At 43.8% G+C, this 18346-nt stretch overlaps 1 protein-coding gene across 1 annotated transcript in view; it reads left to right on the top strand.

Moving 5' to 3' along the window:
- Window positions 1-18129, top strand: part of FAM83C (family with sequence similarity 83, member C) — a 27945-nt gene extending 9816 nt beyond the window's left edge. The window contains exons 3-4 of the mRNA XM_009708273.1: window positions 2879-3003; window positions 17187-18129. Of these exons, the coding sequence (XP_009706575.1) occupies window positions 2879-3003; window positions 17187-18129 (1068 nt within the window). The remainder of the gene's footprint in view (window positions 1-2878; window positions 3004-17186) is intronic.
- Window positions 18130-18346: the final 217 nt, after the last annotated feature.

The following is an 18346-nucleotide window of genomic DNA, read 5'->3' as shown; positions in this document are numbered from 1 at the left end:
AAATGGCCATCGGCTGAACCTAAAACTACTGTCTAGATCGAATGAGAGTGGTACCTGGCAGTCTGGCTTTCCTGCAAGACTGCAGGATTCTCATCTTGTTTGGACAATTCAGGGCCTGCATTGCCAAGAGGAAGAAGAGCATGGAAAAGATGAGCCAGGTATCAGAAACTTACGCAGCCGTGGAAAAGATAGAGGGAGTGAAGAAATACTGTGGTGACAAATCTATGGGATATCCCTTACCTGAAGTGGTTTTAACTTCCTTGGTGGAGGGAGAAGAAGCTCCTCCCAGTGAGAACTAGCATTACTAAAACCTCAGCACTGGAAGAAAAAAATCCCTGTGTTGATTGGCGACAAGATTAGGTGAACACCTCCCCAAGCATCCAGCGTATCTTGCTCTATGTCAGCAAATTGTGGTGGCATTTCAGAGTATCACAGGTTAATGCAAGTCAGCAGGGACCTCAGGAAATCGTCAAGTCCAACCTCCTGCTCAAAGCAGCATCACCTGTGAGGTCAGACATAGTTGCTCAGGGCCTTGCCCGGTCCAGTCTTGAAAACTTCCAAGCATGGAGGCTGCACGACCTCTCTGGACAGCTTGTTCCAAAGCACAACTGTCCTTACAGAGGAAAAAGTTTCTCCCTTCTCATAGGTGACAGACGAGGACATGTTCTGGGACGCAAGAAGGCAAAAAGTGAGAACCACAATGCAAAGACTGTGAAGCTTCAGCTCTGTCCCTGCTAAAAGTTTCCATGAACTCAAGAGAAGACTGAACAAGTACTTGGAGAAGAGGTCCAGGTGGGGTTCCCACTAAGAGAAACCACAAGAGGCTCAGGAAATCCTCTGAACAGAAAACAGAGTCAGCAGCAATATTAAGGGCAGCATCATAAATGATTGTCGCCTTCCTCCTCTTCCCCAGCTGCCATTGCCCACTGCAAGAGATAGGCTATTGGGTCAGATGGACCCTGGTCTGGAGGACATTTGCTGATGTTATGAAGCCCTGAAGGCAATGGTGCTCCTTGGGTGGGCGGGGAGACTTCCTCAGCATGATGTGGGAGCCAAGCCCTTCCCACCCTGCTGCCATGAGCTCCCCAGCAGATGTTTCCGGGAAGCCCACCTCATGCCCACGGGGACTCTGATGGAAGAGGAAAGCCGTCAGGAATGGAGTCACCTGCTGCAGGGTGACTGCCTTCTGCTCCTCACCCCTGAGGCACAACTTCCGCAGTGTGAACCCCGCGTGAGGCCAGAGGCTGGGCCAGCCAGTCCCTGGCTGTGTGCAGGCGGCCTCGGGAGCCCACGCGTGCTCAGCCTGCCCCGGAGGAGGAGGGGGAGAAGGGGGTGCAGCAGTGGCCAGGAGCAACTCCTGGAGGGGTGGCGGGGGTGTGGATCTGCACCCCGTGGAGAACATCTGTAGGCAAATCGCAACTATCCCCGCTTGTCTTTTGTCTGCAGCACTGGCTGTTACAAACTGCTGTGTCTGGCCAGACTGAAATCTGCTGTGTGGCAAAGGGGAGGCTGCCATCTCCACCAGGAACGCTCACCGGCCATGGGCAGCACCCACCTCCCCCAAGAGGCAAAATGGCCCCGGCAGCGTGCGCAGCCCATACCACCTGGCGTGGCTCTTTGTCTTTCGTGAGGCTGATGCTAGGCAGGGATGAGCTGCCCACAAAGGGATCTGCCAAGCCAAATGCAGGTGGTGACGGTTTGTGAGAGCTCCTGGTGTGCCAAAGCCACTGCAGGTGGCAGGGGAGTTGGCATGGAGGAGCAGGAAGGGATGATCTGGCAGGCCAGCATAGGTGCAGCCTTAGGGATGTTTATTTACATACGAGATCATAGAATCATAGAATCATTATGGTTGGAAGAGACCTCAAAGATCATCAAGTCCAACCATATACCTGATGCCACCATGCCCGTTAAACCCACTAAACCATGTCTTGAAGCGCCACATCTAAACGTTTTTTGAACACCTCCAGGGATGGTGACTCCACCACCTCCCTGGGGAGCCCATTCCAATGCCTAACGACTCTTACCATGAAGAACTTCTTCCTAATGTCCAACCTGAACCTCCCCTGGCGCCACTTGAGACCGTTAAATGTTTTGTTTAGCACTGTATCATATAGACCAAGCCAGTGACTGTTTCCAGTGACTGTTCTCCTCTTCTGCCTTCCCCAACTGAGGTGCAAATAACTTTTATTATGGCCAAAACCCTCACATTACGAAAAAAGCTCCTGATGGATACTGAGAGCCTTATTTCCCATTTTGTATTGGGCAGTTGGTTTTACGGGCCAAAGTTGTGTCAGAGAAGTTCTTTGCAGTCTTTAAAACAGATGAGGATCAAGTCTGTTTCACTTGAGTAAGCAGCTGAAAATTTCAATATCATCTTAAAATATGCTGATAAAAGGAAATTCTTAAAATGTAGACATACCCTTCTGTAAATCTCTTTTATTGAGCGATATTTTTGGCTTTAAGAAGCCTGTCACTGTATAAAATTGATTGATTAGAAACTGGCTAGTTGTTATCGGTCAAAATTTAGTGTAAATGCAGAGCCATCAGCTAGTGTGGTTAGTTGAATATTACCAATAATCTGGAAGAAATTGTAGTCTTACATCCTTCAGAAATGATTGTAGGCTCATACGATTCTCCAAATTTTTTGCAAACCAGCATTTGTGCCTAAGTGCAACTTGTAAATATTTGCTGGTATTTTTATCTTATAGTGTGTCAAAATATTTGGTAAGTAAAAACCAAGAAATACTTAATGCCTTGCTGTCTTCTGCCTCTGGGAGCAGAGCTCCTGCTTGAGGGAGTCCATCAATGATGCAAAAGGGAACATTTCAGTTTAGTTCAATACATGTCCCCTTACCAACTCTGCTTTCTTTGGTTTCAGAACATGCGCATAAGATGTCTGAGTGGAGACACATACTACAGCAAAGCAGGCAAGAAATTTGCAGGCCAGGTTCTGGAGAAGTTTATCCTTATTGATTGTGACCAAGTTCTTGCTGGTACATACAGGTAAGAAAAAGTAGCAATGACTGTGACAAAGACTGGTGCAATGAGAAAATATTAATTACCAAAATACTGAATAATGTAGCTCTTATTTTTTTTCTCTCCATGAGAATGATACACTGTTTTTCCTCTTCATTTCCCCTTATAAATGTCAGGTTTCATTTTGGTGCCTTACCTTCTCCTACTCCATCCTCTTGCTCTTACCTTGTTGTTTAGCTTTCAGATAGCCTTAACTACTTGTCTGCCAACATTGACACCTCCTGGACACATCTATGAGTATCGCTTCATTTCTTAAAAAATGTAAAAAATGTTCTACCAGGTCAGATGATGCTCCACCTAGCTTAGCTTCTGTCTCCAGCTGATGCTGTTTAGGGAGACCAACCCAAACTGCTATATGTAGTCCATCCTCCTTGTCTTCTCACAGCATGTGCAATTGTTGCATACATCCCTGCTTATTCCCTTCAGTACCTGTTCTGTACCTATTGTCCGTGAATTTGCCCTAACTCATTGTCTGTTATAAACCAATCTACTAATTTGTCACCGTTTAAGGCTGGGCTGGCACTTAAAGTGGTGAAGGAGAGGAGAAAAAGGAGACACTTATGGGTTGGAAAGTTAAAACAACTTTAACAAAACAATAAATAAAACAATAACAATGAAAAAGAGTAGAAATAATATTAATACTAATACTACTAATAATAGAAATATACAAAACCAATATTGAGCTTCCTGACGATGATTATGGGACTGTGTGCCTTGGTGGCTCGCACCGCTGACGTGGCAGGGCAGGCACCTGGATGTCCTGGACTGGACTCAGCAGCTGATGGGAACCGGATTCAGGAATGCACGGATTGGGATCGGGGGCAGGAGAGTGAGCAGAATCGGACAGGCATGCCAGCCATGAAAGAAAAAGGGCTGACCTCCATCATCCCTTAGCTTTATACCGAGTATCCATGTGCATGGGATGGAATACTTCATTAGTCAGTCCTTGGTCACCTGTCCTGTCCACAGCTTCCTGTGGGTCTGACTCTTTTTATGCCTCCCCACACGCAGAGCACAGGGCAGCCCGCAGGGAACAAGCACGCACACATGAGCTTTTCTGCATAACGATCCCACGTCTACCTCAGCAACAACTACAGACAGCAAATGCCATCAACTCTAAAAGCAGACACAGTCTGAAATACATGTGGTCAGCTTCAGAAAGTGCAGTTACTTAGAAGAAACTTAGCTGAGGGTAAAATCTACTGAAAGGAGAATTGGTCCTGTTTTAGCCAAACCAGGACATAATTTCATGAAATCCCCCCGGTTCTAGTGCTGAAGATTGGTAAAACAGTTGTCCTACAGGCAGCTAAGTCATTACTTTTACTATTTTCCAAGCCTCCATCTTATCCTCCCTCCCTGCCCTTTTCTTACCTAAAGTGAAGACTTTGGCCTTTTCAGTCTCTTGTCATACGACAGCTGCTGCATCCTTCAGTCATTTTAATTATCTTTCTCTGCACCCTCTCTAACCTCACTATATCCTTCGTGAGACGCAGAGACCAGAACTGCACGCAGCCCCCCAGATATGGCCACACCAAGGTGTTACAGAAGGTCAAAATGATGCTCTCTGCTTTGTTATTATCACCCGTGCTGACAGTGGCCAACATTAATTGAATTTGTTAGCTGCCATTGCACACTGAGCTGATGATTTCAGAGAACTGATGATGATGATTCCGAGCCCCTTCCTGAGCTGTTCCAGGTTCACCATCATACAGGCCTGATACAGATCATTCTTCCCTATAGGTACCCCACATTTTCCCACACTGAAGTTCATCTGCCACTCATTTGTCCACTTGCTCAGTTCTGTGAGGTCTTTCTGGATTTCCTTGCCTTCAGTGAGGTGTATTCAACCACCTGAAGGAACTGAGGATCCTCTGCAAATCTGGGAATTTCACTGCACCTCTCCATGCCTGAGATCACCCATAGGATGAAAACCAGTCCCAGCACCAGACTCTGGGACCTCACTGTTGACTCTTACCCACGCTGAAAAATGACCATTAAGCCCTAGCTTTTGCATCCTGTACTTTCACCAGCTCCCAGTCCATAACAAGACCTTTCCTCCGTGCCCATGGCAACCTAGTTTCTTAAAAGGCTTTGGTATAGAACCTTGTCAAAGGCTGTTTGAAAACCCAAAAATACGTAGTGTCCATGTTCTCACTGGTTCCCTCACCAAACACCAGCAGGTCTGTGAGGCAGGGTTTGCCTTTACAGTAGTAGCTCTGTTGGCCCTTTTCCAAGAGGCTGTGCTTCTCCGTGCCATCAGTAATCTTGTTCTTCACAGCACACTCTGCCGTCTCCCAGGGTGGAGGTCAGCTCCAATGTTATGTGTGCCTCAAGATTATGGCCAGAACCCTCTCTGTAGATGGGATCAGATTGAAAACCTCCCAGTCCTCAGTAAAGCAACCTTTGCACTGGCCCTGGTACACGTCTCAGTGTCGCCAGCATTAGCAGTGGATGCAAAAAATTCATTGAGGTTCTCTGCTATGGTCTTGCCATCACCGAATGCCCCTTTTGAGCCATAGGTCTCAAATGGGCCCACCAATTTCTTAATTGCCAGGACAGCATTTTTGAACAACCTACAAGCTGTAGCCATCTTGGGCTTTTTGGACTGCTCCTTTTCAGCTCTTTTTGACCAATTGCTGCATTTTTACGTAGTTACCTTTCTTGAAATTGAATATCCATGTGCTGCATTTATTTAGATTGCTTTCTCCCACTACAGAGTTAAAATTATGTTGTAAGCATTATTACAAATGGGCTCTTCCACTTCTACCTCTGGAGCCAAGTCTTATGCATCATTCCAGACCACATCCTAAATAGCATCTTTTCTTGTGGGTCAAACAATTTAGACTAGTTAATTCTGGCAAGTAATCATTTCTTGCTTCCAAAAAGTTTTTCTCCACAGCTCATCCCAGTGAATCATTAACCTAGTATGTATACGAGTGGATGAAATCTCCTACTTACTACCTGTCCTAATTTTGCAGCCTCTGTAATCTCAGTTAGCATTGTCTGATCACCACCACTGTTCTGATCAGGGGGTCAGGACTACTGTTCTTGTACTATATTTTTATTACTAGAGTCTGAGTTTTCCACCTACGGATCTTTCCCACAGTATTTTCACGCCGTTGCACATCACATTGTCCTTCCTAAACAGTGCAACAGGACAGACTGTTCTGATATTTCTGTGAATTTGGTGCCCTGGCAATACTTTATTCTCTTTCTACCAGGTGTCCTTGAACACGGCTCTCCCTCTCCCTTTCTCTCTTTTACATCTCCCATGCTGGACACTCAATCTACCAGTGTCCTCATCAGTGCTGTAGCTTCAATCTGCACCTTCTCTGCTTCTGACTTCATCATCTCTGAGTGTGGAGGTCTCACCTTATCAAATTCTGGCAATGAAAAATGGAAGTACCCAGTTGAAACTGGTTATGTAGACTGTCTATATAAACAATGTGCAGAGCAGTGTCTGGTGACATTTTGACCATCCTAAGACATGTATCTAAAACAATGGAGTGAATCACTGCCTGGAAACGTCTATCCATCTCCATTGACTGCAGGGGATGGGGATTAGATTAATTAGACCACTCATTTTTGAATGGCTAAAACTGAGCATGTGTCAGATGGACTGAATGCTACAGCTGGAGGAACATCTTATTTCCCTGTGGCCCAGAGTCAGGGTATTGCTTAAAATGCACGTTCGGTTCTCTAGGTCAGTTCCTCCCTCTGCTGTTCTGGGCCAGGGATTTAGGTCTGCGATGTGCAGTCTTTCTATAGATCTGTATATAGCTGACTTCTTGAATTCTGGAAGATAATGATTCAGTTGAATAGGGTCTTATATCTGATTCTCTGCTGTCCCAGTAAGCACATCATGTTCTGGACTAAAAGAAAGTCTCTCTTTGTGGAATTTGTTCAATAGTGGTCAGAAACACGTTCACAGGAGATAATCAGGAAGTCTGCTACTGAGTATACTGCAGCCTGGTACTATACCTAATAGATATTTACATAGATACTATACTATACTAGTAGATACTATACATAGCAGATATTTAGATTACTCTCCCTGTAGATGGGAAAGTTAGATTCAAAGGATGAGAATAACTATTGAGTAAAGCCAAAGATCCAGGATGGATCCAGGGATGTCTTGGGATGACACAGAAAAGAAGGTAAGAGTGTTCTTACCCAGTGGCAGGTTTTACAGTTCAACAATCTTGTGTGCAAGGATCAGAGGTTTCAGAACCTCCGAGATTATATGTTGTATGTGCTTCTTTATGTTCAGTTTGCCATAGGAGACTTTTTTCCACCATGGTTGGCCTCCACCATACCCTCTGGCAATGGGTTATGCAGTTTAATTTATGTTTTGTGTGAAGAAGTTATCCATTGTATTTACATTAGACCTAGCGCTAGATAATTACATTTGATGCCCCCAAATTCCCATAACCTGGGCATAGTAATTCACTGTTTCCTATTTACTTTCTCGACTGCATCCATGATTTGTCCTCCTCCACTATAATCCCTGGTGTGAATCATCTCTTCTCCAGCTGAAGTATTCTTGGCTGTTCAGTCATTTCTCATGCAGGAGAACTTCCAGACCTTTGATCATAATGTCTGTCTTTTGTGAGATGAATTGACCAGTACTGCATGAAGTGGTCAAGATATCCCTATCCACTACACTTCAGTATTGTAGTACGATGGCCACTTCTGTCTTTTCCTCTGTCCCCGTTCTGGCAGTTCCTAGTCTGCTGTTTGCCTTTTTGACTAGTGCCAAACATTGAAGTCATCATTTTTGGGAACTATCTATGGGAAGCCTGACCTCTTTCCTAAGTGCAGATATCTGAGAACTCATCAGTATACAGAGACCGTCAGGGTTTTTTGCAACAGTTTGAATTTATTGACATTGAATTTTGCCTATCATTTTGTCACTTATTTACCCTATATCATAAGATCCTCTTGCAGCTCCTTATTATCCAGTTTTCTTTTGACCACACATGGTAATTTTGTCATGAGCTCTGATATGGACTGTTTCTACCATTTTTCAGGACTTTCCTGAATATGTTGAACGGCAGTGATCCCAGCACAAAACTTGTGGGATTCCAGTGGGTAAATTAAAACTATTGCTAGCATTTGTATCCCATTTTTAATCAACTGTCACTCCTCGGGAAGACCTTCCTTTGTACTCCATGATCACTTGATTTTTCTAAGAGTCCTTGTTGAATGACCGTGTCAAAATCTCTTTGAAAATTCAAGTGTCCAACATTTAGCAGATCATATGCATCTGTGTGCTTGCTGCCTCCTTCAAAGAACTGCAAGAGGCTTTTGAGGCATGGCTTCCTTCCACAAAAATATTCTGAGTCTTCAGCATTATGATTATGGTTATTTATGCATCCAATGATTTTACTCTCTATTTGCTCCTACCAGTTTGTTCAGTATGGAAATAAGACTGGCTGGTTTGTAGCTTTCCAGGAGCTCTTTAAAAGGTTCACATGTACTACTTTCCATTCCTCTGCTACTATGTTCAATTTTAAATGATAGGTTATTCACTGGTTAATAATTGGAAAATTGCTGACTTCCAGCTTTTGAAGGTTATTTACTTCAATATTTTCCTTTAATGCACTTTTTAACTATGCTGACTTTTTGGATGTTTTAAAATGTCTTTATTTTGATAGGTACATTTTCTCTGAGACTCGAATATAGCATCTTTAAACAATCTTCACGCTGCCTCAAGCATTTAACCATTTTGGTTACTCTTTTAAATTTCATTTTAATAGCATTTCTCACTTTCTCTTTTAAGTAAAGTATTACTGTTGTGGATTATTTTGGTCCTGAAAGAATATTTGATATGGGTACATCATGGTTATTTATTTGCCGAGTGACTTTTGCAAAGAAACTTTCCGAACTGGTAATGTTATTTCTCCTTTGGTTGGTTTTCTGGTTAGTTTCTCCAAAAAACAGTCATTTATAGTGTCTAAAATGCAGTTTCTGCAACTCTCCTAGTAATGGCCCCCATTCAACGTGGCTATAACTGGATCTCCCTTTATTCCTCTGCTTTCTGCCTTCTTAGCCTCTCAGCACTTCCTTACCATGGCATATTTACCATCAGTACTCAGCTAGGAAAGTTCACAGTATAGCCCTAATGCTATGTTTTCCTATTTGGCAATGGAATTTTAATCCAACAGGAATATATTTCATTTGTTGATAGATCATTTACCTTATTTGACTTTTTTTTTTTTTTTTAAATGTATTGTGCCATTGCCCCAGCAACATATCCTCTATCCTTTCTGTATAATTTCTGCCTTTGCAGTTATACTGTTCCTTGATTTTCTTCTACCCAGTAAGTTTCTGAGGTGCCCCCTGTGTCAGAGTCATCATTTCAGCTCAGGTATATCACAACATCTATCTGTTTCTTTAGCTCATAAAATTTATGTATGCATGTCAACATTTGTATCTGATCTGATTGTTAGCCACCGTGCACTTTTCTAAACACAGTTTATTTGTTGAGATGTTCTTCATCAATTTTAATTTCTTACCTAACTGTCATTGATTTGCATCCTGTCCTTATATCAGAATACAGTTTTCTTGCTTTTATTCCTAAGGTAAAGTGGGCAATCTCAAAAACTGTGTGGCCTTCTACACATCACAGCTTTGCTCTAGATTCTAATTTAAAACCTCCCTGTATCTTCTACATTATATTGTGCAGCAGCCAATCTTAGGTTAAGATGAAATCCAGCTTTCTTTATAAAGTCACTGTGTTCCTACAGTTTTCCATTTCCATTCTACCATCGTTTCCCTAACATAATTTCCATAATCATATCCTGAAATGCTCTTGTACTTCTCTGTCCCATTCTAAGCAAGGAAGAGGGAGCATTTTATAAGGCTACCAATAAAATCTTGATCTTTTTTAGCTTCCAACTCAGGTGCTTTTATTTTACGCCCGAGACTCATCCTCTCTCTTTTTATGTTAATGGGACCTATGCAGACATTGACCAGTGGCTTCTCTGTACTGCTCCATAACTTAGATCCAAATGTCTCTACTATCCTTCATCCCAACGACCAACTCACTCTTCATTCTTTACTGTCATCCCGCCTGAGCATTGAATCACAGAGGACTACATCTGTGTGCTGTCTGTCTCCTATGGACACCAACACAATTCAGTACCTTCCATCTAGCTTGGTTTGTACAACCTAGGGATAGTTACCATGCTGACCGTCAGCTCTTTTCCAGACTCAACATCTCCTGTTCCTCAGAGGATTCAAGTTGAGTGAAAGGATTACACATGTCTTGTAGGCCACAATGTAGTTCATACACCCCCAGGATGTTTGCCTTTTTTCCCAACACGGTGACACTACAGACGCATGGTTTTCTTAAGACATACTCTAACCCTCAGAGCTGCTGCCTACTTATTCTCCAGCCTGTATTTGTGCACCTGATCATGACTGCCTGGAATGTATTTTCTTTGAATATTTTCCTGTTAAACTGCATCCATTTTTTTCAGAACCTTTTTCAAACTCCTGTCTGTGCAGTCTCTCTCCATTGGATATGATTTGTGAATTTAACAGGTGTGTACACTCCTCCATTTTTTAGGCTGTTCATTAAGATACTGGATAGCACCAGAGCCAAGAACCATAGCTAGATCCCTTTAGAGTTTTGATACATCCTTCTACGTTGACAGTGAATCCCGATGTCTAATCTCTCTGCATCCTCTCTTGCACAGGGGTATTTTCTCAGAAAAATACCTATTTTCCTTGACTATTCAGGTATTCAGTTAAGTGTCTTTTAATTCTTCAGTTGTAAGAAGAGACTCTTTTCTCCTCAAATGTGTGCCCAAATCATGCCTGAAATCCATTTTTTAGTCTAGTTACATCTCTAGCCATCAGAGTCTCTCTTCTATGAGCCCTATATGCAGTATTATGTGCATGTAGCAATAATATACATATTGACATTTTCATATTGAACCTCATCTGTTGATGCTGTTGTTCTCTATGCTGACATTTTCCTTGATGGTTTTGTGAAAGCCCTTCTTATTTTCCAAAATACTCTTGGCTAGCTGAACTCATTTTGATATATTGCTGCCTATTGGTATAAATCAGGCACATTTTTGGAGAGTTTTCTAAATACGGGAACCAAGCTCACTGCTCTTGTCTTAAACAACTGTAGGCAAATTAGTTTAGACTCGTCAACTCTTATGTGTTTATTGATTAAATATTTCCCTGTGTTTTTCACCTTTAGCATTATATTTCCTCTAAATGAAGACAAGGAGAAAACAGGGTTCATTGAGATATCCAGGAAAAGCAATAATCTAAAATCCTAAATATAATTTTATATCTAGTTATTTAGTATTATTCTGGGCACCAAAAGAAATAGTATGTTTTCTTTGAGCACTTATTTAACATAACAGAGTGAGGGATATGAAGACATTTACTAATGCAGCAGATGAGAGGAGCCAAAGGGCAAATGGGGCTAGAACTAAACAGGATCTTGAGCAGGAAAACTAGAGTAAACATTTGCCAGGCTAGGACTAGAGAAAAGAGGTGGTATTGTCAGCCTGAAAGGGAGTTATGTGGCTGTTTGAGTTGCCTTAGAGGAGATTAAATTTCTCAGCTCTAAAAAGAAAGATGGTCAAAGTATCTGTATGTGTCCTGCTACTGGCACGGAGAAGAAGGAGCTCATTCTTTGCTATATTGTAGTGAAAGAAACTCAAGATTTGGGGTTGAAGCCAACACAACAACTGAAACTGAAAAATGAGAGGAGAAAGTTGAGAGGATTACAGGAGCTCTGCACCTGGCTTCAGTACAGAGGCAGAAAAAATGTTGGGCAATGGACAGGTAAAGCTACATGGGTTTGATGCTGGAGGAGGCTTGGAATTTCTTTAGAAGAAAGGTGCTCGTACTCTCAGCTATCCATGTCCCAGGCAAAAGGAAGGAGCTTTTAAGAGCGAGTTCCAGATCTAACTCCATGAACAGTCACCTCAAGAAAGAAATTATAATTCAGCAGAAAGTGAGTGCATAAGGAATGGAAAGCATAGCGTATAAGCAGGGAAACCCCAGGCTGATATGTATAGCAGTAAAGTGAGCATTGCCAGAAGATGTGTTATATAACCTTGTGGAGCACACCAAAACGAAGAGAAGGCAGTCCTAAGGTGTAAAAATAAAAAGTGAATGCAGAAGAAAGAGACAAGGCATGCTGCTGTAAGGATGAGTAAGAACTAAGAGATAACTGAGATGGGATACCCAAATTAATGAATGCATTGCACTGTTTTTAATCAAAATGAAGACGAAAAATGAGGAGTGGGAATTATTTCAAGGGCATTGGAAGCAAGCTTAAAGAGCTTACTACAATAAAGTTAGATTATTGTCATCAAAGAAAATGTCACTTGAAATTAAAGGTCTAGTAATGTAGTATCTACATTTAACAATGAGCAAAAATGATACACAGAAGTTTGTATTGGCATACAGAAAGAAAAGAATGCCTTTGACAGCCAAAGTGAGAGCAAAGCGATACAAATGAGTAAGAGAAACTACTGCAAGAAGCAAAAAAACCTTCTGCTGCAAATTGGTATCTGATCAGTTGGAAATAGCTGAAGCAGAGAAGCTGAGATACTGAAGCTGAACTACCGCAGGCTGAAATCTCGCCCTAAGGCAGAGCACCAGGGCAGGGGATGCAGGGCAGGGGATGATGCAGGGCAGGGGATGATGCAGGGCAGGGGATGCAGGGCAGGGGATGATGCAGGGCAGGGGATGCAGGGCAGGACAGCAGGGCTCGCCCGCCGCCTGGGAGGTGATGTTGCACCTCCATCTCCTGGCCAAAGGCTGAGCTGCACGGGCTCCTGCTCCAGGAGTGTCTGAAAGCAAAGCAGGGAAGGGATCTTCTCCTACAGCGATTCCTTCGTAGACTCCTGTAATTTGTGCCTCAGGGTGACTTAGAACTGGATACGGGATCTCCGTCTGCAGCAGGTTCTTATGGAAAAAATAATGGCAGGGAAAACCTCCCACAGGAAAATCCTCCCACTTTTAGAAACTCCCAGGAACTTTTATCACCCACAGTGGTCTGCAGTGAGGAGCTCCACAGCTTGCCTGCGTGTTGTGTTGTGCAAGGAAGTACCTCTTCTTGTCTGTAGTGAATTTGTAAGCTGTTAACTTCATTTAATGTCTCATTTTTATACCAGAAGAGACCAAGAATGATCATTCCCTGGCTATTTCCCCATGCCATTCATGCAGGAAAGGACATTTATCAGTTTGTAGTGATGGGCTGGCAAGGCCACGTTGTCGTAGAATCATTTGGGCTGGAAGGGACCTTTAGAGGCCATCTAGTCCAACCCCCCTGCGGTGAGCAGGGACATCTCCAACTAGATAAGGTTGCTCAGAGCCCCATCCAGCCTGACCTTGAATGCCTCCAGGGATGGGGCTTCCACCACCTCTCTGGGCAACCTGTTCCAGTGCTTGCACCACCCTCATTGTAAAGAATTTTTCCCTTATGTCAAGTCTAAATCTACCCTCTTTTCATTTAAAACCATTACCCCTTGTTCTGTCACAGCAGACCCTGCTAAAAAGTCTGTCCCCATCTCTCATATAGGCCCCCTTCAGGTATTGGAAGGCCGCAATGAGGTCACCTCGGAGCCTCCTCTTCTCCAGGCTGAACAACCCCAACTCTCTCAGCCTGTCCTCATAGGAGAGGTGCTCCAGCCTTTGGATCATTTTCGTTGCCCTCCTCTGGACCTATCATGGAAACCTGTGCTACGGCAAGGCAGAGGGCTGTGCCACTGTGGGGACTTGGATGATTCCTTCCAGGTCCTGTCATGACACGGAGTGGGCAGGCCCCCATTGGATCAGCATGGGAAACTGGGACACAGTAATGCCTGGACTGGGGAAAGAGCCAGAAGAGGTGTCAGTGGCAGGGACAGTCATAAGGCTAGGGGAGTGTATTGCTGGATCTGAGGCTGCTCCCCTTACAGGGGAAAGGACTGTTCATATGGATGAGAGGAGATGGCTGGGTGTATCTGTCTTGTGCATTTCTGTAGGGAGGCAGTTCTTGGGTCAAAGGGTGCTGGGAGAAAACAGAAGTCACTTCATCTAGGGAGGGAAGGAAGACCTAAGCAAGACTGGTTGTTTACCTCCTGCTAAGGTGAGGCCAGAGGCCTTGATGGGCAGCTGTTGTGATGTTCCTGCTAGACCATTTGAGTCTGAGATGTGAGACCTCCTAGCCAGCATGAGGAGGGCAAACATGACCACTTGCACAGCTCTGCTTCCAAGTCTGCTGGCAACAGCAGTGCCAGGCTGGGTGAACAGGGATAGCAGGCGTTATCCTTCACCTGGCTGACCAGGTCCGCTCTCAGTTCACGGGACAATGCTCGCAGTGCGAGGGATGCAAGCCTGTCCCTCCAGAGGAGAGGATGCTCAGCCCTCTGAGCACATTTGTGGTTTTGAGGAGTTCAACTGAACACACATGTATGTGTGAGTGGAGCAGCTCCTGAGTTGGGCTACGTCTAAGCGCTGTGCAGCGCAGACCCAGTGCTCTTGTGCAGAAGGGTAATAGCGGTAAGTAATGTGGACGGGAACACCAGCACTCCTGAGCGCTAGGCAGTGCCCCTGGGATAGACGCCTTTGACAACGTCGATAAAGGCTACATGAAATCTCTGTCTGGACTCCTGGATTTCTTCAAAGAACTCTCAAAGGTTTGTGAGAGAGAACTTTCCTTTGCAAAAGCCACCTTTCCTATTATATCAAATTTACCTGTATGGCCATTAATTGTATTCTTTGGAAGAGTCGCTACTAATTTGTGCTGTGCAGTTATGAGACATAATGGTCTGGAACATTAACAAAATGATACCATATTAGCAACCTTCCACTCCTCTGATAACCAAGGCACTTTCAAGTGAGAAATAACACATCCTGCTTAGTAGTTGAGCTGTTTCATCCTTGCATTCCTTTGGCACTCTTGGGTTAATGTTACCTGGTCTTGCCAATTTGTTACTATCTGCTTTGTTGGTATGTTTTCTAATCTCTTCTACAGAGATTTCAACATGAGAATACTCCTCCCTTGTGTTCTCTATAAAGGTGGGTTCAGGACAGGGATCATCCCAAGCTCCTGTGCAATAAACACTGATGCAGAGGAATTATCTGAGCACTCCTATTACACATGAACCGTGTGCTAGCCCCAGAGAGACCTGAATATTATTTCTTATGCCTTTTGCAATGTATGACCCAACCTTTTTGAAAGATGGGCTTTCTGGTCTTAATAGCTTCTTTCATTCAGCCATCCCAGCTATTTTCTGTGGTTTTTTTCTCATGTCTCTCTGTATGCATTTACTTGCAGCCTCCAGTATGGTATTTCTGAATACTCTTCATGCCACCCACAAAGGTTTTTCACTCTTTTACTACTTCTTCATTCTCACTTAATTTACCTGTTTTGATATTAAGCAGAAGAGTATTGATCTTTTCATTTTATTTTGCTCTTTGGAAGGTGTGGATGCTGACTGTAAGTATACTACTTTATTCAAAACAAAATTATGAACCATAATAACTGCACACTGCTCAGGAACAAGCCAAGAGCTGGTTTCCCTACTACAAGTTCCCAAATAGCTGTCTTGTGAAGTAAACATTGATGAGGTCCCAAAACATAGTGCCAGTATCTTGTCTTGAAGTGACATTTACTTGAGAATAATTGGAACCTCCCATTACATTTGCTCTCCTGTAGTTTCTGTGATTTCATCCTGCTCTTGTCAAAGTCAGTATCTTGCTTTAGAAGCTGATAATGTAGCCCTAAGCAGGTCTTTCCATCTGTGAAGGTTCTGTTTTATTTAACACAATTAAACTGTTAATCTGGTTTGACTATAGCAAGAATAAAAGAAGCAGCTGATGACTGGGATGACAAGGAGGCTGGGGAGCCTACTCTGTAAGAGAAGCTTCCCTGTTTAATCTGGAAAAATGAAGATTGGGAGGAGAAATGTCATTACTATCTGCAGGTATACGAGGGGAGAGCTAATTAAGTTACAGATTTGGCACAAACAACAGGTAGGATTAACCAGATAAGGAAAATGTGCAGAGTGGCAATTTGTTAAAGTTTTTCCCCAGCTGGGGCAAAACCTAATTTGTTTTAAGGTACATAACAAGCTCCCAGAAAAGATCCCAAGATGTTGTACTGCAAGAGCAGTGACTAGACTTGCTGAGTAAAGGACTCATGAACTTCTAACACCATGTATCTCTTAACTGGACAGCAAGGAAAAGATGGAAAGAGCCTGGGGAATCTCACAGCAATACTTAAGGAAAACATCATCAGCCTTCCTGTCCTGAGGTATTCCTGTGGGGCTCTGGAGAGCTCTGCTCCTCAAGACAGTGCCCAAAATCTCCATTCCTCACCTTCTTGCCTGCCTGAGCAGTTCCTTCAAGTCCATCACATGTTGCAGATCTTAAGGATATGAGAATGTAGCTCCTGCCAAGGCAAGGGAAGGGTGCGGGAGACCAGGCATGCCTTAATATCCCCCCGAAACAGTCTCCTCGCCCTCTGTGGAAAGTACGGTTGCAGTGTACTGTGCTAGCCAAATGCTGAGCTGGAAAATCTGCAATACAAACTGGGCAGAAAGAGCCCTTCAGTGCCCCGTGCTTTGTGTGTCATTGTCCCATAGCCACACCACCTCCAGACAGTCGGAGCTCTCCTTGCCACTGCCTGCTTGATACAAACCACGCACACCACGGCACCCCCCTGCATGGACTGACAAGCCTGCCCATAAACGGTTACCTGGTACTCTCCAACACACGGACAGGATGGGGAATGGGAAATGACGGTTCCTTGCTTCTGGCAGAGAGCGCTGGCAAGAGGAAACCGGAGAAGAAAAGGCCTGAAACATGCTGCTGTGCTTTTTAGTCAGGGACCAGTTGCTGCTCTACATCCTTCACAAGGCTAAGGAAAACCAGTTGACATTTCTGGTTCATTGTTTGTATTTTCATACAGTTCATTACATCATCGAGCTGAAATTAAATGACCATTTTATGGTTGTTCATTTGTAATTATGTAATGAGTACATTCTCCTCTACAAGCAATCCCAGACTTGCATACTTCAGAGAAAGTTTTAATGACATAAATTGAGTAGCATGTTAAAATCAATGCTAGGTATCTTGGCACTCTGTGAACTAGTTACATGTGGTTTTTTTTCCTCTTTTCGCAGTTTCACCTGGCTTTGCAGCCAAGTCCACACCAGCCTGGTCACCCACTTCCGTGGTCAAATTGTTGCAGAGTTTGACAAGGAATTCCAGTACTTGTATGCAGAGTCCAGAGCAGTGACCAGCTTCTGTGTGCCAGATCCTGGAACATGCCCCTCTTCTCAGAATACCTCAAAAGTTACCAAGTCCCTTTTAAAACCCACACAGGTGAATGATGCTGAAACTTCGAGCCCCTCCAGCAGCCTTTCCAATGTAAGTATCAGAAGCATAAAAGTGTCTCCCTTTCTGAGAAACTCCAGCTGCAATGCACACCAGGAAAAGCAAGATTCAAGCTCTGATTCTAGTAAAAAGAAGGGGAAGGAAGACACATGTCTAAAGCCCACTTGCCCTAAGCAGCAAGGAGAACCACCAGATGCGCCAAACAGTCCTCCAAATAAATCCACTCCAGCCTTGTATCACAAACCAAATCTCATGACAGCAAGAACATTCTTGCAGCTGGAGCCTTCCCCTCCCCTGAGCTCCATTAAACCTAGTTATCAAGGGGACAATAAGGCTAACGGCAGCCGCTGCTCCCCACTAAGACAGGAGCAGATGTTGCAGTCCCTTTCGGAGGGTGCCAGTAGCAACGGGACAAGCATGAAGCAAAAAGGGCCTGCTGCTATCTCCAGGGAACTGACAACAGAAAATGACACCGCTTTCTACGGGATGGAAAAAAGACAGAGTCCCGGACAAGGAAAATTGGACCTGCTTTCCCCATACAACCAGCTAAAACGAGATAAAAAGCCTGTAGTTCCTTGCTATGATAAACTCACTGACGACATGCTGATGGAAAAGAACAGTGCGTATGGGGCTGAGAAAAGAATGACTCTCGGACACAGTAAGCTGGATCTGATCACCAAGTACAACAAGTTAAAATCTAAACATATACACAGTCGGTTCGAACTCTGATCTGGGCCTCGAGGTGTCCTTTGGTCTTATTTTCAAGTGGTTGCTTTTCCCCACCAAGCATCATATCTGGGGCTTGAAATCAAAATATGGGTGGCAAATTAGTTTTGTTCCTATTAAAAGGTGTCTGTGCTGTTTCTAATATATGCAGATGACTGATTCAGATGAGATTAGCGAGTACAGTTCAAATTTTCCATTATAAGATCATGGCAGGAGAGAG

This window comes from Cariama cristata, unplaced genomic scaffold (genome assembly GCF_000690535.1).
Source record: "Cariama cristata isolate BGI_N322 unplaced genomic scaffold, ASM69053v1 scaffold6659, whole genome shotgun sequence".
In the NCBI taxonomy this organism is placed as follows: Eukaryota; Metazoa; Chordata; class Aves; order Cariamiformes; family Cariamidae; genus Cariama; species Cariama cristata.
This window is presented reverse-complemented; position numbering and strand designations above follow the sequence as displayed.